Source organism: Macadamia integrifolia, chromosome 4, assembly GCF_013358625.1.
Source record: "Macadamia integrifolia cultivar HAES 741 chromosome 4, SCU_Mint_v3, whole genome shotgun sequence".
NCBI classification, from domain to species: Eukaryota; Viridiplantae; Streptophyta; class Magnoliopsida; order Proteales; family Proteaceae; genus Macadamia; species Macadamia integrifolia.
In genome coordinates this window covers 12,617,607-12,633,999 of record NC_056560.1, presented here as the reverse complement: position 1 = coordinate 12,633,999, position 16,393 = coordinate 12,617,607, and the positions used below count along the sequence as shown (strand labels likewise).

General features: G+C 38.2%; 2 protein-coding genes across 3 annotated transcripts; one reads left to right on the top strand and one right to left on the bottom strand.

The window, feature by feature from the left end:
* Nucleotides 1-1,484: 1,484 nt before the first annotated feature.
* LOC122075148 (replication factor C subunit 3) lies at nt 1,485-13,568 on the top strand. Of its 2 annotated transcripts, XM_042640065.1 has the most exons (11): nt 1,488-1,742; nt 1,857-1,967; nt 2,060-2,092; nt 2,760-2,928; nt 4,082-4,263; nt 6,494-6,630; nt 6,736-6,834; nt 7,439-7,508; nt 7,590-7,664; nt 8,555-8,600; nt 13,172-13,568. In XM_042640065.1, the coding sequence occupies exons 1-11, from the start codon at nt 1,659-1,661 to the stop codon at nt 13,228-13,230; spliced, it is 1,065 nt and encodes a 354-aa protein (XP_042495999.1). In that variant the 5' UTR covers nt 1,488-1,658; the 3' UTR covers nt 13,231-13,568. The 2 variants fall into 2 exon arrangements, with proteins under 2 accessions (XP_042495997.1, XP_042495999.1); XM_042640063.1 differs by having other exon boundaries at nt 1,485-1,742; nt 7,439-7,664.
* On the bottom strand, nt 13,279-16,393 carry LOC122076244 (RING-H2 finger protein ATL29-like). The gene is made up of 3 exons (XM_042641573.1): nt 15,534-16,393; nt 13,747-13,808; nt 13,279-13,358 (listed from the first exon to the last, which is right to left on the bottom strand). Exons 1-3 carry the CDS (start codon nt 16,391-16,393, stop codon nt 13,279-13,281), a joined length of 1,002 nt encoding a protein of 333 aa, XP_042497507.1.

The window sequence follows — 16,393 nt, the reverse complement described above, 5'->3', positions numbered from 1 at the left end:
AAGTCCTTTCTTATTCAATGCCTCATTTAATTTGATACAAGATTGAAACGTTTATCAACACAAGTAAATTTTAGTAAGCATGCGAATAAACTAGCAAACCGATTACTAACAGTTTATAAACCGTATGGAATAAATTACGACCAAAATCGAGAATCGACACCATTTAAAAATAGTGGAACCTAAACAATTTACTATATGGTTGCGGTTTCAAAAAGTGTAACCGTTTAGTAGATGGTGCAGTTTTGGTTTCAGTCAAATGAATGTGAACCAAATCGAATCGTACTGTATACACTGAAAACCGAACTGATTAACACCCTTATTGCACCACAATCTCCACAACACACCTACACACACTCTCACCCTGGGCATGCATTGTCCGAGCCCAACCTTTGGCTACTTTGCATCCTAGTCACACACACATACACACATACACACACACACACTCACAACTCATATCATTATGCAATATACACATTCACTTCAAGAACATGTTTATAATAATACACAATTGACATGTTCATCTACATATGCGTCATAATATAAACATTCTATAAAAGTCACACAAAATCTCCTCACCTTGAATCTCAAGTGTTGGTGGACAGTCGGTGACCTCGTGCCGCGTTGTCCATTCACTTTTTGGTTTTACTCCTAGGATACGTAAGGTTTTTGAGCAAATTAGTCATCCATAGGGAAGTGGGACCCTCGGGTACTTGTTATAGCTTCATTCCCATTTTCCTTTTCTTTGAATGTTCTCAAGTTGGGGTTTTGTGATTATAAGGTTGATTTATATGTGGGGGATATTCACCCATTTCAATTAGCTTATATTTAGTGTGCTTAGTAGATTAACTAAGATACGATTACACAATGTACCCAAATTCCCTAAAGTTCAAGTATAATTTAAGCTAAATTAGGGAATTTCGGTTGAGCCATGCCACCAGAGGGGAGCAAGAATTGTGAAAATGAACTCTCATTACTCTCAAACAATTGAATTTCCGTATCAAGAATGATTGTAACAAGAGGCTTTCTCTTTTGGAGTTGCACAAATGAGGTAAGCGACATGAACGATTAATAACGAAGAAGCTACCAACTTTTGTAGCTTTTAGGTTATGTTTAGAATTTGGCTGTTAAGAAAAAAAAAAAAAAAAAAAGAAGCAAAATATAAGGAAAAAAAAAGACTGGAAAACAATGTGACCTCTACAACCAAACATGGAGAGGCACAATGATGCCCCATCCCCATGAAAAATGGCAATGCCATTGTTGTTGATACTTCATTGTATTTGATCCCACGCTAGAGCAGGAGTTACACTACCTTTTAAAAACCCTATCCCAAAATATAATAAGGCAAAAACCACAATGACATGGTCATTTATGTGTCCATAACTCCATACCTCCCCTCAATTTGTTGTGTTTTTTTTTTGTTAATTAATTTATTTTATTGACATCCAAACATAGCCTTTGTTCCACTGTGCTATTTCCTCTTGGTTAAGCTTCCCCAGTCCGTATAGCCGTCCTATAATCCCCAGGTCACTCCAAAACTCCCTTCCCGCACTCTTCCCGCCATTTGTTATCATTTGCCCTCTCTCTCTATCTCTCTCTCGCTCGCTTCTTACCCTTGTGGCTCTGAGTCTACAATTCTGTGTGTGCCTAAAGCGGCGAATATGCTGTGGGTCGACAAGTACCGACCGAAGACCTTAGAAAAGATCATGGTTCACGAAGAAATCGCTCAGAATCTCAAGAAGCTTGTAACTTTATAATTTCCCAACTTCTTTTCTTGATTTCTCTTTTTTTTTTCCTCCCTTCATTTCCTTTATTTTTTGGGGCTGATTCTAGTTCATCATTTTGGTTTTTCTTAATAGGTCACTGAGCAGGATTGCCCTCATCTTCTGTTCTATGGCCCTCCTGGTTCTGGAAAGAAAACCCTAATCATGGCTCTACTAAGACAGATGTTTGGCACCAGCGCTGAGAAGGTTCCCTTCCCCTCACTCCTCGTTCTTTGCTCTCTTACTGTCTCTGGTGTTTTAATTGTTTCATTGATTGGTGTTGTTGATGTTGATCTCAGGTGAAGATAGAGAATAAAACATGGAAGATCGATGTAAGATACTTATCTTTTTCTCTGATTGTTTCTGCATTGACAAGATGTGAAATTTATTCTTCAATATAGTGAGTGGGTGTGATCAGTATATACCCTTCAGTAACGAACTGATAATGTTAAATCCTTCAAGAATGAGGAGTATTTTAGTGATTGAAGAGGTTGCAAGTTTGATTATGCTAAACTATCAAGTTTTCACCCAAAAAGTAATGTAAAAGAGAGTCATGTTTGAAGAGAAGTTTCACATAATTTTAGAATGGTATGAAAGAAATTGTTCCATTTGGAAAATCAAAAGTTTTGATAATGTAACTTTTGATCAAGGTAACTGGTGCCTACCCCTCCCCCCCCCTAAAAAAAAAAAGAAAAAAAAGAAGAAGATCAAGGTAACTGGGAACCCGTTATCTTTCGGATTAAAGTCATCTCTTAATCATATATTTTAGATATGTATTATTTCAAAAAAATATGCTTTGCTCATGCTTCATACAGTGTCTTTAGGCAATTGGAATAACTTGTTTTTCCCTAGCATTTGGAAACACTGGCTTACAACCAAATATACTAATTAATTGTTGGTTGAAACGTTTGAAATTCTTTACAGTTTAAACATGCAGTTATTACGGCTGTGTGTTAAAATATTAATAGATGTGTAATCTTTTTCTTTTTCTTTTTCCAGGCTGGAAGCAGAACTCTTGATCTAGAGCTGACTACATTATCAAGCACCCACCATGTCGAACTAAATCCTAGTGATGCAGGTTTTCAGGATAGATATATTGTTCAAGAGATCATCAAAGAAATGGCAAAGAATAGGCCAATTGATACAAAAGGGAAGAAGGGGTTCAAAGGTAAAATCTTATCGTTAATTTAAAGTGTAAGATATCAGCCATTAAGTTTAGGGATGATTGGATGAATAATGATAACTGTATTAGTTGATCAATATTATTGCCATTAAAAAAAGGGTGTACCTGTTTCACGAGGCTCCCACATATGCGAGGTCCAAGGGGTGGGGGGCGAGAACCATGCAGCCTTACCCCGAGAATGTTAAGAGGTTATTTCGACCGCTTGACCACCAGGTTGCAACATTAGTACCTTACCATTGGACCAAACACGCCCCTTTCTCACTGCCATTACCACATGGAAATGTTAGATGTCAGTACAGAAGGTAATATATACTGATACCTTGATATGAAAACCTGAAAGTATTTTTTTCTCCTTCCACTTTCTTTCTTATTCCTTGCTGATACTATATTATTTTTGGCTTAGCAATCGGCAGTCAACTGTTTTTGATGATGATTCAAATCATCCCAACAAGACAATAAAATCATTAGTCAAATGATATACGAGAATCATGAGGAGGACACAATTAAATGATTTGATCAGGGGGTGTTGCCTCTTGAATGAGAGGCCTAGATCTAGGGTCTTACAAGGCATCTATTCAATCCAATATTACTACCTCTTAGTTTATAGAAATGGTCTAATGCCGTTCTGTTATACTGGTCTAGTCCAACCATTATAACTGGGCAGTTCATGAGGCAGTTAACAATTTGGCCGAGGACCATATTTTCCAGCCCGGTGGTCATGAATTTCCCATCATTCTCTGTTGGTCCATGAGAAATAGTTTGTGTGCGCATTTTTTCTTGTTAGATGTAAGTATATATACAAATAAATATCTAAAGTGCTTCTTGAAAGCTCACTTGAAATTATGACAAATAAAGCACCTCATCTTGAAAGTATTGGTTCAGATCCTGTTTTGCAATTCCTGAAAATCTAGTGTCTTCTGTTAAATCATAACTCGTCAAAGTATATTCTCACTATGTCAAACCAGGTTGAGCATGTCGGCCTGGTTGTTTCTTTAATACTTATTGTTTTACATTTGCCACGTTGTAATAACACCAAGCAGATTTTTTGGTTGACTATCAACGTAGTCTTGTACGTCTTGTTTACATTATGTTAATGCATTCACGGGTTTGTGCATTAATATGTTCTTTCTAATTACAGTGTTAGTGCTGAATGAGGTTGACAAGCTCTCAAGAGAAGCTCAGCATTCACTCCGAAGAACAATGGAGAAATATAGTGCATCATGCCGGTTAATTCTATGCTGCAACAGTTCCTCGAAGGTCACTGAAGCAGTTAGGTCTCGTTGTTTAAATTTGCGGATAAATGCTCCAAGAGATGAGCAGGTTGGTCGGTTTTTATTTTCATCTACTCGTATTGATTGTGAAAATGGTGCAATCCTCATGAATTGGTCGGCACGGATATTATACAGCTTTTGTTCTAAGTATTTTTAGATACTATTAATGTATTTTTTCTTCATTGATACTATTTAAAATTTTTCTGAATTGAATTATTTAGTTTTTTTGAGTGATTTATATATTTAATTTTTTTTATTTGGGTTTTGCTTTTCAATTTCATTAGTTCTTGCAAGTGTTTAAATCCATTTTGTTATTTTATAATTTACTGGTGTTGTTTTTTTCTATGTCTTATCTTAGAGTCTATTTTTTAATATTTTTCTTTCTTTCTTGTTCTTTTCTCTGTATTGCTTATTATTTTTTAATTTAAGATATAGCTCTTAATTCATTTTATGTTTATTGATGGAGAGAAAGTAGTGCTTGGATTTCTTAAGTATGGAGGAGGATGTGGTCAAGGTAGGAAGGGGCATATGAGGTTGATTTCAGGTTTGTTGTAACATAATTCAAGGGGGTAAATATATTGTGTAATTGTAAAGATGGAGGAATTTTTCTTTTCTTTGGGGGGGGGGTAGAGAGTCCTTTAGGGGACTGATTGCAACTTTGTATGTCATCGTCAGTGTACAAGTCACTATTTTGCTTATATTAGTACCAATCTTACCCTCTTTTTTTCCTTTAAAAACTGAGATTCTGGATACTTGCAAACTTAATTATTAATTTTATTGAAGTATTATATTTTCAAACTTTAGTTTGTTTTATGCCAATCATTTCTGATTTACGTTTTGTGTTCTTTTGGTTCCTACAAGTATTTTGGTATTTTTTTTATAGCCTCCTTATGTTATTTCTATTGTAAATAAAATTTTCAGAAAAAATTTAGTTTTCTTCCCTTAGTTAGTTAGTTTGTTTGTCGTTCTTTCTTTCTTTCTTTTCTTTTTTTTTTTTTTTTTTTTTAATTTTTTTTAAATTTTTTTTTAATGAAATTAGAAACTTAACTGAAAATTTTTTGTTTGAAATTATTTTCTTTCGCCCTTCCCACCAATTTCGCAACCTCCTTCTGTCCCTCTCTTCTTTCCCTTTCTTCTCTTTGCTTCTCTTTTGCTTGCATTCCTCCGTGACTCCACCCTCTTCTTTATCCCATCAGCACGTCTCATGCAGTTCAACTAGTATGAAATCCCTCTTGTGAAGCTTCTTTCTGAGAGTTTGTGGTCTTCAGCCTCTGGAAACCTAATCAGCTTCCACCTCTGGGTCATGCTCTAACTGGATCCCCCAGGCATAAGGAATATTCATGCTAGAAATAGAATCTCTAGAATTGTCAGACCATAAAGTGAATCATGTAATCTGTATTAAACATATGATGCTAGAACAAAATCCCACCTTAATCCACATGAGCAGAAAAAAGGACTAACAAGGTTCTGAGAGATATATCGGATGTCAATAGCACCTGTAGAATCATCGGACAAGAATGTGAATCCTCATGGGATCTCTGTCAGATGTAATATTTCTGACAAAAATCGCACTTCAATCCCATATGAGATGAAGAAACCCTTCCAAGGATTTGGAAGTGCTAAATGCATAGATCTGATGTCAATACGATCTAACCACTAAATTTTAATCCATTTGGAGGTAGAAAGTGATCTGAGTCTGGAAAAATAGGTAGAAATTGATATTGTAACTCTGAACAATCCAGGAGAAATGATTGAAGTGTTGGGGTATGATGTCTTGTATTCGTCGTAGTTTAATACAGGGAGTACTGGTGCATGCCCCAAAGAATGGCTGTCCCACTTATTGAGGGCAATTTTGTACTTTCTGGTATTAGGGCTTTTCACTATATATTTGTAGTGAGGTTCTCTTTCTTTGTAAACAATTTGAGTGAGGTGTGAGAACAAGCACTATAACCCTATTCTCCATTAGTAGTGAAGCAGGGATCTCATCTCACCGAGGATGTAGGCAATTTCGCCAAACTTCGTAAATCTGTTTGCATTGTTTGTTCTTGTTTTTTCATTCTTTTCTGCATAGTTTTAGGGTTGCGTTTCTACAGAAGTCCGCCCCAATTGTCTTCATATGATTTCACTTCTCTACTTTGCAGTGTTTAATTTATGGGTTTTATCTGTTGGCTTGATCATGGAAATTAAATAAAGATGTTTGGTCAAACACTTGCTATGACTATGTTTCCAGCATTTTGTTTTTATTTTTTAATGTAGTGGTTGGTGTCTCACTCTGCCAGATTATTGGGGTACTGGAATTTATTGGCAAGAAGGAAGGCCTACAACTTCCACCTGGATTTGCTGCCCGTTTAGTGGCTCAATCAAACCGGAGTTTAAGAAGGGCCATACTGTCATTTGAAACTTGTCGGGTTCAACAGTTAAGCTTTGTTACACATCTGATTTTGGAAGCTTCATGCAGTATTTACTTTTTCACTGCTCCCTGTAGTATCCCAGTTTTCCTGATACTCTACTTATTCTGTAGGTATCCTTTCACAAGTAATCAAATAATACCACCAATGGATTGGGAGCAATATATTTCTGAAATAGCATCTGACATAATGCAAGAGCAGAGCCCGAAAAGGTTTGCCACTTAAGCATGTTATCTGGAGATGAACGTATTCATATTTGATCGTCAAACATTCCACCAACAATATGCTTTTATTAGGATCTTTTTACAAAATGGCATTTTGGAACACAAATTGGATCAGACTGGAGAGGCTGATAACTGGAAGTCTTTGCTGTTCTAACCTATTTGGTTAGGTCTAGTGTTTCAGCTGGAATATATGTATTAGTTAGAATGGGCTTGCCAATTTATTTTGATTTCCTAGTTGCTCAACGTGACAGTTGGGCATGTGTCTAGTTGGTCAACTTGGGATTGGGGTGGGGATGGACAAGTAATTTTTCTTTGCAGTCGGTGTAGAGATCTGAGGGGATACAGTTGCTGACAGAGAGGGGGAGGTGAGGGAGAATGATGTAGCTGAAGTGAGAAAAGGTTCCTCTTCAAAGTTTTTATCTTAGCTTTTTTAAATAAAACAAGCTGTGTACTATGGGTATACATAGTATGCATTGTAATATGTGTCAGTGACTAAACTTCCTCTATATATGTAATATGTGTCTGTGGTTCTGTATGATGGGATCTATAAAGTCTCCAACTAAGTAGAGATTTTTTTATAAATCTGTTTCAGGCTGTTCTTGGTTCGAGGGAAGCTATATGAACTATTGGGTAACTGTATTCCTCCAGTAATTATTTTGAAGGTAAAATTCCATATTCTTCTCATAATATTCCTTGTAGGTTTGATAGCTTCAATTAAAAAATTGCTACTTTTCAATTTTCAGAGGCTACTTTCTGAATTATTGAAGAAGTTAGATGCTGAACTGAAACATGAAGTCTGCCATTGGGCTGCATATTATGTAAGTTCATCATTGTTTTCTAAGTTGAGATGTCTTCAATTTTCTTTGCACCTCTTGTTGTAAGATGAGCATAAAGAACAAAAGAAATAATTAGGCAAAAGGAAAGAAGAAGATTAGCTCACAGTTAGAGATAACTCTGCTTCTGGTGGGTGCAGGGGAACTGGGAAGGGACATAAGGCCCACAATATTCAGAAACCCTAGCAACTCCCTTTTCAGCGAGCACATGTCCAGAAGGGTTTACTGATCTAGGAGTTTAATGGAATCAGGAATACTTTGATTACTCTTTCTATTAATCTGTTCTCTCTCCCTGTCTTCCTGGTTTATATGGCATAAACATGCATGCTAGTATTCACCATCCAATGGTTCCCTCTGGAAAAATAACTGAATCATGTAATCTGCTCTATAAACTTCTGTCTGAGTTAATCAACCTGCAACTCCTACAACCCTGAGACCCAGGGGAAAGGAAAAAAAAGGAGAAAGAAAAAAAAAGGAGAAAGAGACACTGCCTCCCTCCAATGGTGACACACCTGAAAGATTAATTGAACACTGCCTTCCCTCTCTACCACTGCCTCTATCCCTTTTTCCCTTTCTCTCAGAGCATACTTACCTTTTGTTTTTTCATTTTTGCAATCTTCAAAAGATCATACAAATCTTTGTTTTGCCTCCAACAGAGTGGTCTCTACTATGGCTTCACTAATTTTGTCTAAGTTGCTTTTGGTCTTAGCTTGCTTTTAAATGTCTTTGATTGGTGTTGTTTCTTCTCATTGACACTGATTAAGGTGTGATTAGCCTTATATGCCCATTTCTTGTTTTCGATACTAGTTTCACTTCTTACAATGCTTGTGCGAATGCCTACTCTGAATGTACTATGTCTAATGTATTACCTCCAGGAACATAGAATGCGTCTTGGGCAGAAAGCAATATTTCACATTGAAGGTACTTAAAACATATTTTTCTTTAGTAGTTCTCTATTAACATCTGATGTTTTAATTTGGCTGCAACATTTACAATACAAGACATGTTAGGAGCTTGGTGAAATTTTTTTTTCTCTCTTTTTTAATCTGCAGAATGAGTACTGTATTGGTCTCTCTCCATATTTGGTGAAATTTCAATGAAGGGCTGAAGAATTTTCATGATTTCATTGGGAGAGTTATTCCTTTCCTACGACATAAGATTGCTTTTCTGATATTAACTGCATTGTAGAGACGTAGAGTCATATTGAGTACAACAACAACAATATACTCAGCGCTATCCCAACTCAATGGGGTCGGCTACATGGATCTGTGCAGAACAAAGAGTAATGATAGTAAAATTAATGGAAGCAAAAGGGAAATGTGAGTAAAAGTAAAGAGCTCAATACCAACACATTAGGAAAATCTTAGCTAAATGGGGTCGACTACATGAATCCTACCCTCCAGTTGGATCTATTAGAGGTCATACTTGGGACAAGACCTAGACTATGCATGTCATTCCTCACCCCTTGTTCTATGGTTAGTTTAGGCCTTTTCCTAGGCTTTTTGGCTCCTTCAATCGGAATCAGATCACTCCTCCTTACTGGGGCATCCCTAGGCCTCCATTGAACATGACCATACCACCTCAAACGACTTTCTCGGAGTTTGTCATTGATCGGGGGCAACTCTCGAATCTGCTCTAATTCGATCATTCCTAGCCTTATTCTTCTTAGTTTTACCGCACATCCATCTTAACATCCTCATATTTTCTACACATAGCTTTTCTATATGACACTTCTTAATTGCCCAACATTCTGCCTCATACATCATAGCCGGTCGTACAATAGTCCTATAAAATTTTCCTTTAAGCTTTAAAGGAATACGTCGGTCACATAGCACTCCGATTGCACTTCTCCACTTCATCCATCCCACTTTAATTATTTGTGTGAAACATCATCCTCTGTCATCTTTTTTATTTATGGTTGACCCTAAATATCTAAATAGTCACTTTGCGGTATCTCTCTTTCCTCAATTTTCACCATATCGTGATCCATCATATTGTTACTAAAGTTACACATCATATGCTCCGTCTTCAATCTACTAATCCTAAAGCCTCTTGTTTCTAAGGTTGATCTCCATAATTCCAACTTAATGTTAATCCCTGCTTTTGTCTTATCCACCACGATCATAGGGCCTCGTCTTGAATGCTCATGGTTAGCTCATCCATGATAAAGGCAAACAAATAAGGGCTTAAGGTTGATCCCTGATGGACCCTAATCATAATTGGGAATTCATTGCCTTGACCTCCCACAGACCTCTCAGTAGTCACCATGTCCTCATACATATCTTTAATTATATCCACATATTGGTTCTTCAAGATGCAAGTCTCTTTTCTCAGGCGGGCTTTAGTAATCTTCTCCCATAGTTTCATAGTATGACTTATTATTAGTTTTATGCTTCTATAGGTATTACAACTCTTAATTTCACCTTTATTTTTGTAGATAAGAACTACAATGCTTCTCTTCCATTCATTTGGCATTTTCCTTGTGTTCATAATGTTTTCAAACAAATTGGTTAGCCAAGATACCCCACAAACTCTCAGACTCTTCGACACTTCTATTGGGACTTCATTCGGATTTGGTGTCTTGCCCATTGTCATCTTTCTTAAGGCTTCTTTAACTTTCACCACACCCGCCTTTCGTATTTATCTATGGTGTGTCGAGTCTTGATGAGTGGAGTGATCTTCCGGGACATCCTACTCGAACTATCTTCATTCAGTAGGTCACAAATATACTCATCCCATCTCTTCATAATGTTCTCATCCCTTACCAACACTCTTCCATCGTCACTTTTGTACATCCCACATGGTCGAAATCTTTATTCTTTCTTTCTCTTATTTTTTCTATCTTAAAGATAGCTCTTTCCCCTTAGTGTTTAGATTAGTATAGAGATCCTCATATTTCTTCGCCCTAGCTAGACCTACAATCTTCTTAGCTTCATTTTTTTTTTAGCATAATACCTCTTATCTTCTGTCTCTTTAGTCCTTTGCCAAGTCTTAAAACAAACTTTATTGGTCTTAATGGCTGCTTGGACCTCATCATCCCACCACAAGTCTCCGTAGGGGTTTGAAGACTACCTTTCGCTTCCCCTAAAACTTCTTTGTCAACCCTCTTGATTCAAGTCATCATCTCATTCCACCTCTTTGGTGTCTACCTCAAAATCCCACTTTCTTTGTTTGACCACATTATCAGTAAATGTACATATGGAATCTTCTTTGAATCTCCGTCATCTTATCTTAGGATACATAGGTTCCCTCGTCTTGTACTTCTGTGCGTTGAGGCACATTTCCAAGACCACCAGTCTATGATGAGTGTTTAGACTCTACCCGGGAGTTACCTATATCATATTGAGCATTCACATGATATAGGTTTTTGAGGATCTCAATCTACAAGCCTTTAAGAATGGAACCACATGGATAGAGATGATAATATTATTGTAAAATCCAGTTACAGCATCCCTACTAATTCCGTTCCTGCTAGTTCCCAGCAGGCTCTTCGATGTGCTTGCTGTGAACCCAACAGACTCCTCATTATGGCAGAGTTAAGCATTCTAATTTTACAACATTGTCCAGGATTGATATTTTCCACATGCTAGGATGCTCAGATTGATGCATCAAGTTTACAAAATAATCTTTTTGATACAAGACTCCACTCGAAGACAACTGTTAGAGCAGTTGATTGGTATCCCTGCCAGTATGTTGTAGGAGTCCCAGGAGCTCACGGGATTTGGTTCTCATGTATCCATCAATTGTATTAAGGCGCTCCCTTTTACTCCCCACCTCGTCCGCCCTCTTGTAGGCCCTTGTGGAGTAATGTTGTGTACTCCCTGTGGTTATAGCTAGTTCAGTGGTGGCTGTTGAAAAAAAAATATTATATTTCTTTTGCCCAACACTTAGAGGATCTCCTTTCCTGTGAAAGATTTTTATTCTTTCCAAGAACCATTTCAGCTCCTATCCAGCTCCAGCGACTTCTTGTTACAGTGGATTTATTTTTGGGACTAGTTGCCCAAATTTTCAATTTTTTTAACACTTGTGACTATGATTTTATTTATAGTGGCAGCAGTGCATTGAAATGAGGACAATTTCTAACTAAAAACCAATTGGTCTTTGCAAGTTGAGGACTGGGGATATTAAGCCAGATTGGTTGATGTAGATAAGGTTGCACTTACCTGGTTGGACCAGCATGACCGGCTTTGGAAGCCAAGAGCCAAGAAGAACCGGTCAAGCCTAGGATGGAATTAGTTTAGTTTAATAATGTCTTTTATTTTATCATGTTTGTTTTGGGATAGGATACGATACGATACGATACGTAAGAGATAGAGAAGTAGGAGTCTATTTCAGTTTTAGAGTTTAAAGAGGAGTCTTGTTATTTCTCTTTATATACATGCATATACTCAATGTTAGAGAGGTGAATTTAATTGAATGAGAATTAGTTTGATTTGTGCAATGTGTGGTGTGATTCCCTCGTTTTCCCCCCTCTATTCTAATTCTTCCCTTCTTCCCTAAGGCCCTCCATCAATTTGGTATTAGAGCCGAAGGATCCCCATCCCTTCCCCTCCTCTCTTCTTACCTTCCCATTCTCAGTTTAGGTTCCTGCCATGACTGAGAACAGGAAAAAAAAAAAAAAAAAAAAAAACCTGCTCACGCACCCCCCATCCTTCGATCCTACTGAAACCCACAGAGCAACTCCTCCGGCCTCTGTTTTCTTTCCGCTTCAATCAAACCCTTCTAGGGTTCCAGATTGTGAAAAAAAAAAAAAAGCAGCGTAGAAGACGAGAAGAGAAGAGAGAAACATAAATCAGAAGAAGAAGAAGCACGAATGCGAGAAGAGAAGAACAGAACAGAAGACCAGGACAAAAAAATAAAAGTCTAAGAGAAATAGCAGCGAGAGCAAGCAGAGAAAAAAAAAAGAAGCAGTGCAATTGATCCCCCCCTTCCTTAGGGTTCTGCCGATTGAAAAAAAAGAAAGAAAAAAGAAGCAGTGCAGCAGGGAAAAAGAAGAAGAAGAAGAAGATAAAATGGATCCCTTTTGGCCGCTAAGTGGCTTGGAAGATTCCCTGATCACCTAGATATATTTGCTATCTGAATTAATTAGTCAGTTTGTCCACATATTTAGGATTGCTCCCAGAATTTGATTGATTCTGCCAAACAAGAACTTCGTTTTACATCCCTTTCCCAATGCAACATTACACTTTTTTTTTGTGCTTATTCCTATTAATCTGTCCAATGGGACTTTTCTCACGCACACTAGAGGGGAAGGGGGAATGATAGGGAGAGAAGGGGAGGCACACTAAATACAAACTCACACACCCATGTGACAGGAGTCAACCCATTGACTCCTGGCACCTGCTCTTCGAGCAGATTATGTTTTCTGATTGTATTTGTTATTGATGCGACAATACTAAATTGGCTATACTGGTGTTTGAATTGGTGTTAAAAATTCTGTATCATCTTATGTTTTCTGATTGTATTTGTTATTGATGTGATGTACACTGCAGCATTTGTGGCCAAATTTATGAGCATCTATAAAGCATTCCTTATTGCAACATTCGGGTGAAGACTAGTGGACCCAAAAAATATGCCGAGGACTTTCAAACTCAATATCTTATGCCGCCAATGCCATTATGTACTTTGTGCCACTGTCAAGTTCCCTTTGATATGTCTCAACTGTGACATTTGTCTCCCCTGCATTTTGTAGAACAGTGTCTCTAGAGTGTGGAATCGATCTTTTCTATTGTTTTATTTGTTGGTTCATCCTCTTGATATATCTGAACAGCTAAAGGTCCTTTCCCTGCCTTTTATTTTATTTTTTATTTTTAAATACTAGAGGAATCTGTGTGGACTTCCACATGTTATGTTTCTCTTGATGAATATATTTACGCTGCCGTTTCCTAACCGCTTGATATTTTAGTTGGAACGGTAATGAACATGGTATCAGGATTCAGGGCACGCTGCCCTTTCCTAACAGTTTGAACTTTTAGGTGAAACCGTAGCGAACAGTTTCTTACAGTGAATGCTCTACTCCAGTTTCAATAGATCTAAGGGGCGCCATATAAATTGCTCTAATTTTTACCTTTTGGTCCGGTTCTCTGTTCTTCCCTGCTTTCCTTTGCTCGTCTTCTTTGCCTCCCCATCCTGTCCCAACCCAAATAAATAAATAAACGCATAAAGCAGGCCCCATTTATCCCTTTCATGTTATATAAGTTTGTGGCAATATGACCATTAAGCAACTGCCTGAAATTTATGGTTTTACTCTAGCCCAAAAAAGATCTAAGCCCTTTTATTATTATTATTATTATTATTAGGGAAGAATGCTATCTGATCTCTTGGCCCGTGTGGGACCAATGAAGGGGCACCTAGGGGCATCAATAAGGGTTGTTATTATGTATATATTTGACAAGGTCGGAGCTATCATTTTGTTACCCTTGGGCATAGGGGCAGGGGCCACATGATCAAGTAGCGATCGCTAGCTGGTTGACTTCTCTATGCTAAGACAGGGTATGATGAAAAACACTCCTACCCCCTGATTGGATGATTGTGCATGTGCTCCCACTGCTCCAAGTGTTGGTGCAGTGGCCATACCACCAGGTACCATTTTTCTCCATTTTTCTAAAGTGAAAGTAAGCCTCTTTAGTTGGAGGACCTTGAAAGTGTAGTTAGTAGATTGCCCCTTCACCTTAAAAACGACCAAGAATGGAGAGATATGGTTGTGGTTCCTAATTTCCACTAAATATATGGAAACCAAAATAAATCTATTTGGGTCATGGTTAGGACTGCTTTAGCTCACGCTCCATTGAAACACAATGTGTTTCTCTTTCAAGTTAATTCCTATACTTTGCCATCGATCATTCTGTGGTAGACTGAAAACCAAGATGCCCAAAGAAAGAGAGAGAGAGGGGTGGGGAAGTGAACAGATCATCATACTTTCAGACCATTCATTCATTATTTGGCCACCTCTTATACAGGCCGTAGCCAATCATCAGAACCCAATGGAGCCGGTTCGGTTAGATGGGTCTGTAGGTACTTGACCCATTCCCTTAGTAGGCCTTGACCTTCACTCTCACCAATGCCTAGAGCTTGGAGGTTCTTGTGGAACTTTTGAAGCAAGGATGGAGCAGGTGAACTCTCTAGCCCTTCTAATCAATGATGGGTTTCAAGACCATGTATGATATATAGCTCTTCCATATGACAAATCATCAGGACTAATTTGGCTCATTGAGGAGCTTTAACTCACTTATGTACAAGCTCAACAGTTTCAATCAGGATATTTTGACTCAAAACTACTTAAAGATTGTGCCAACAACATGAATGGGCATATCTATGACTTAGCTCGTCTAATAATAATTTGGAGAAGCGCAGTTCTTGTATGTTTTTTGTGCGTTCGTGAGAGCCAATGAAAGTGCACAAGGAAAGATCCATAGAGGAGTCATGGGGGTGGACTGGTTATTTCGCCCCCCATATGTGTAGGCGTAGGGACCACACTTTTCTACAGATAACATTTTCCCCAATAATAATTTTGAAAATCCTACAAATTGTTACATAGCTCCAACTCATCATTCTTATAAGACAATGCCAACCACATAAATGGGCATATCAAATGATTCCTCCAAAAAATGTAAAATTGAGGACAATTTCAATTGACCTCTTAAGGAGGAGAAAGAGGTATATATCATCAGATTATCTCTACAAAATAACTAAAAAAAAAAAAAAAAAAATGGAAAAGTAGAATCTACACACTAGTTGCATTGTTGCAGGACAGTTGAGCCAAATGTTGTGGAACTTCTTGTCCAATTATGATGATGATGGTGATGATGATGAAGTAGAAGAAGATGATGATGCTCCGGCAGTCTCAACGTATGCCGATCATCATCATCTGGTTCAACATGTATGATGGAATGCCCTGTAGTGTGGCACCTTGAAAATCTCTCAACTACCACCACCTCCTCTTCCCTGCCTTCTTGTCCTCCATCTAAACTAGCCATTGCAATTGCACCACCCCCACCACCCCCACCACCACCACCACTTGTTGTTGCACCACCCTCATGCCTATGATCTCCTTCCTCCTCCTCCACCACCACTACCACCACCTCATCTTCTTGTCCATCTTCCTTGGTGGAAACACTGTTATTGTCTTCTCTGTTTGCCTCACTGATCTCTTGCTGCTGCTGGTCATGATTCTGATCCGGTAGCAGTGGCGGTGGTGGATCTGTGTTTTCATTATTGTTTTCCGGTGGTGGAAGGAGGCTTCTTCGGCATAGTGGGCATGTGGTATGGTTTCCAAACCATACGTCTATGCACTCTGGATGGAAGACGTGGTTACAAACCGTCAATAACCGAAGCTCATCACTGTCTTCAAACTCCGATAAGCACACCGCGCATTCTAGACCACATTTATTGTCCTCCCGTATATCCTTTACCGACGAATAAACAAGCGTAGGGAATGTAGCAATGATTGAAGGGTCAAGTCCAGTAATAGTGATGGCGGCGGCACTTGGTGGTTCTACGGCGGCAATCCCAGATTGGGTTCGCCGGAAATTTGATAAAGTTATCAGGTACCCCATAAAGAACCGGCAGAGGTAGATGGAGAAGAAGCTAGCAAAGAAGAAAACAAGTAGGACAATTGTGATTGTTGCGGTTAATGATGGAGCTGTGTAATGTAGATGGGATTGATGATGAGGTGAATAATCCGGTGGTGCCCGAAAATCAAAATTTGTCGACAT

Excerpts from the sequence above, each read along its gene's own strand:
- LOC122075148 (XM_042640063.1), top strand. The coding sequence starts at position 1,659 with ATGCTGTGGGTCGACAAGTACCGACCGAAGACCTTAGAAAAGATCATG. Across the intron at positions 2,093-2,759 it reads ATAAAACATGGAAGATCGAT|GCTGGAAGCAGAACTCTTGA; the intron begins GTAAGATACTTA and ends TTCTTTTTCCAG. Across the intron at positions 6,835-7,438 it reads CAAGAGCAGAGCCCGAAAAG|GCTGTTCTTGGTTCGAGGGA; the intron begins GTTTGCCACTTA and ends AATCTGTTTCAG.
- LOC122076244 (XM_042641573.1), bottom strand. The coding sequence starts at position 16,393 with ATGTCGACAAATTTTGATTTTCGGGCACCACCGGATTATTCACCTCAT. Across the intron at positions 13,809-15,533 it reads GAACCAGATGATGATGATCG|GATGGGGAGGCAAAGAAGAC; the intron begins GCATACGTTGAG and ends GGGTTGGGACAG. Across the intron at positions 13,359-13,746 it reads ACAGAGAACCGGACCAAAAG|GGGAGACAAATGTCACAGTT; the intron begins GTAAAAATTAGA and ends TACAAAATGCAG.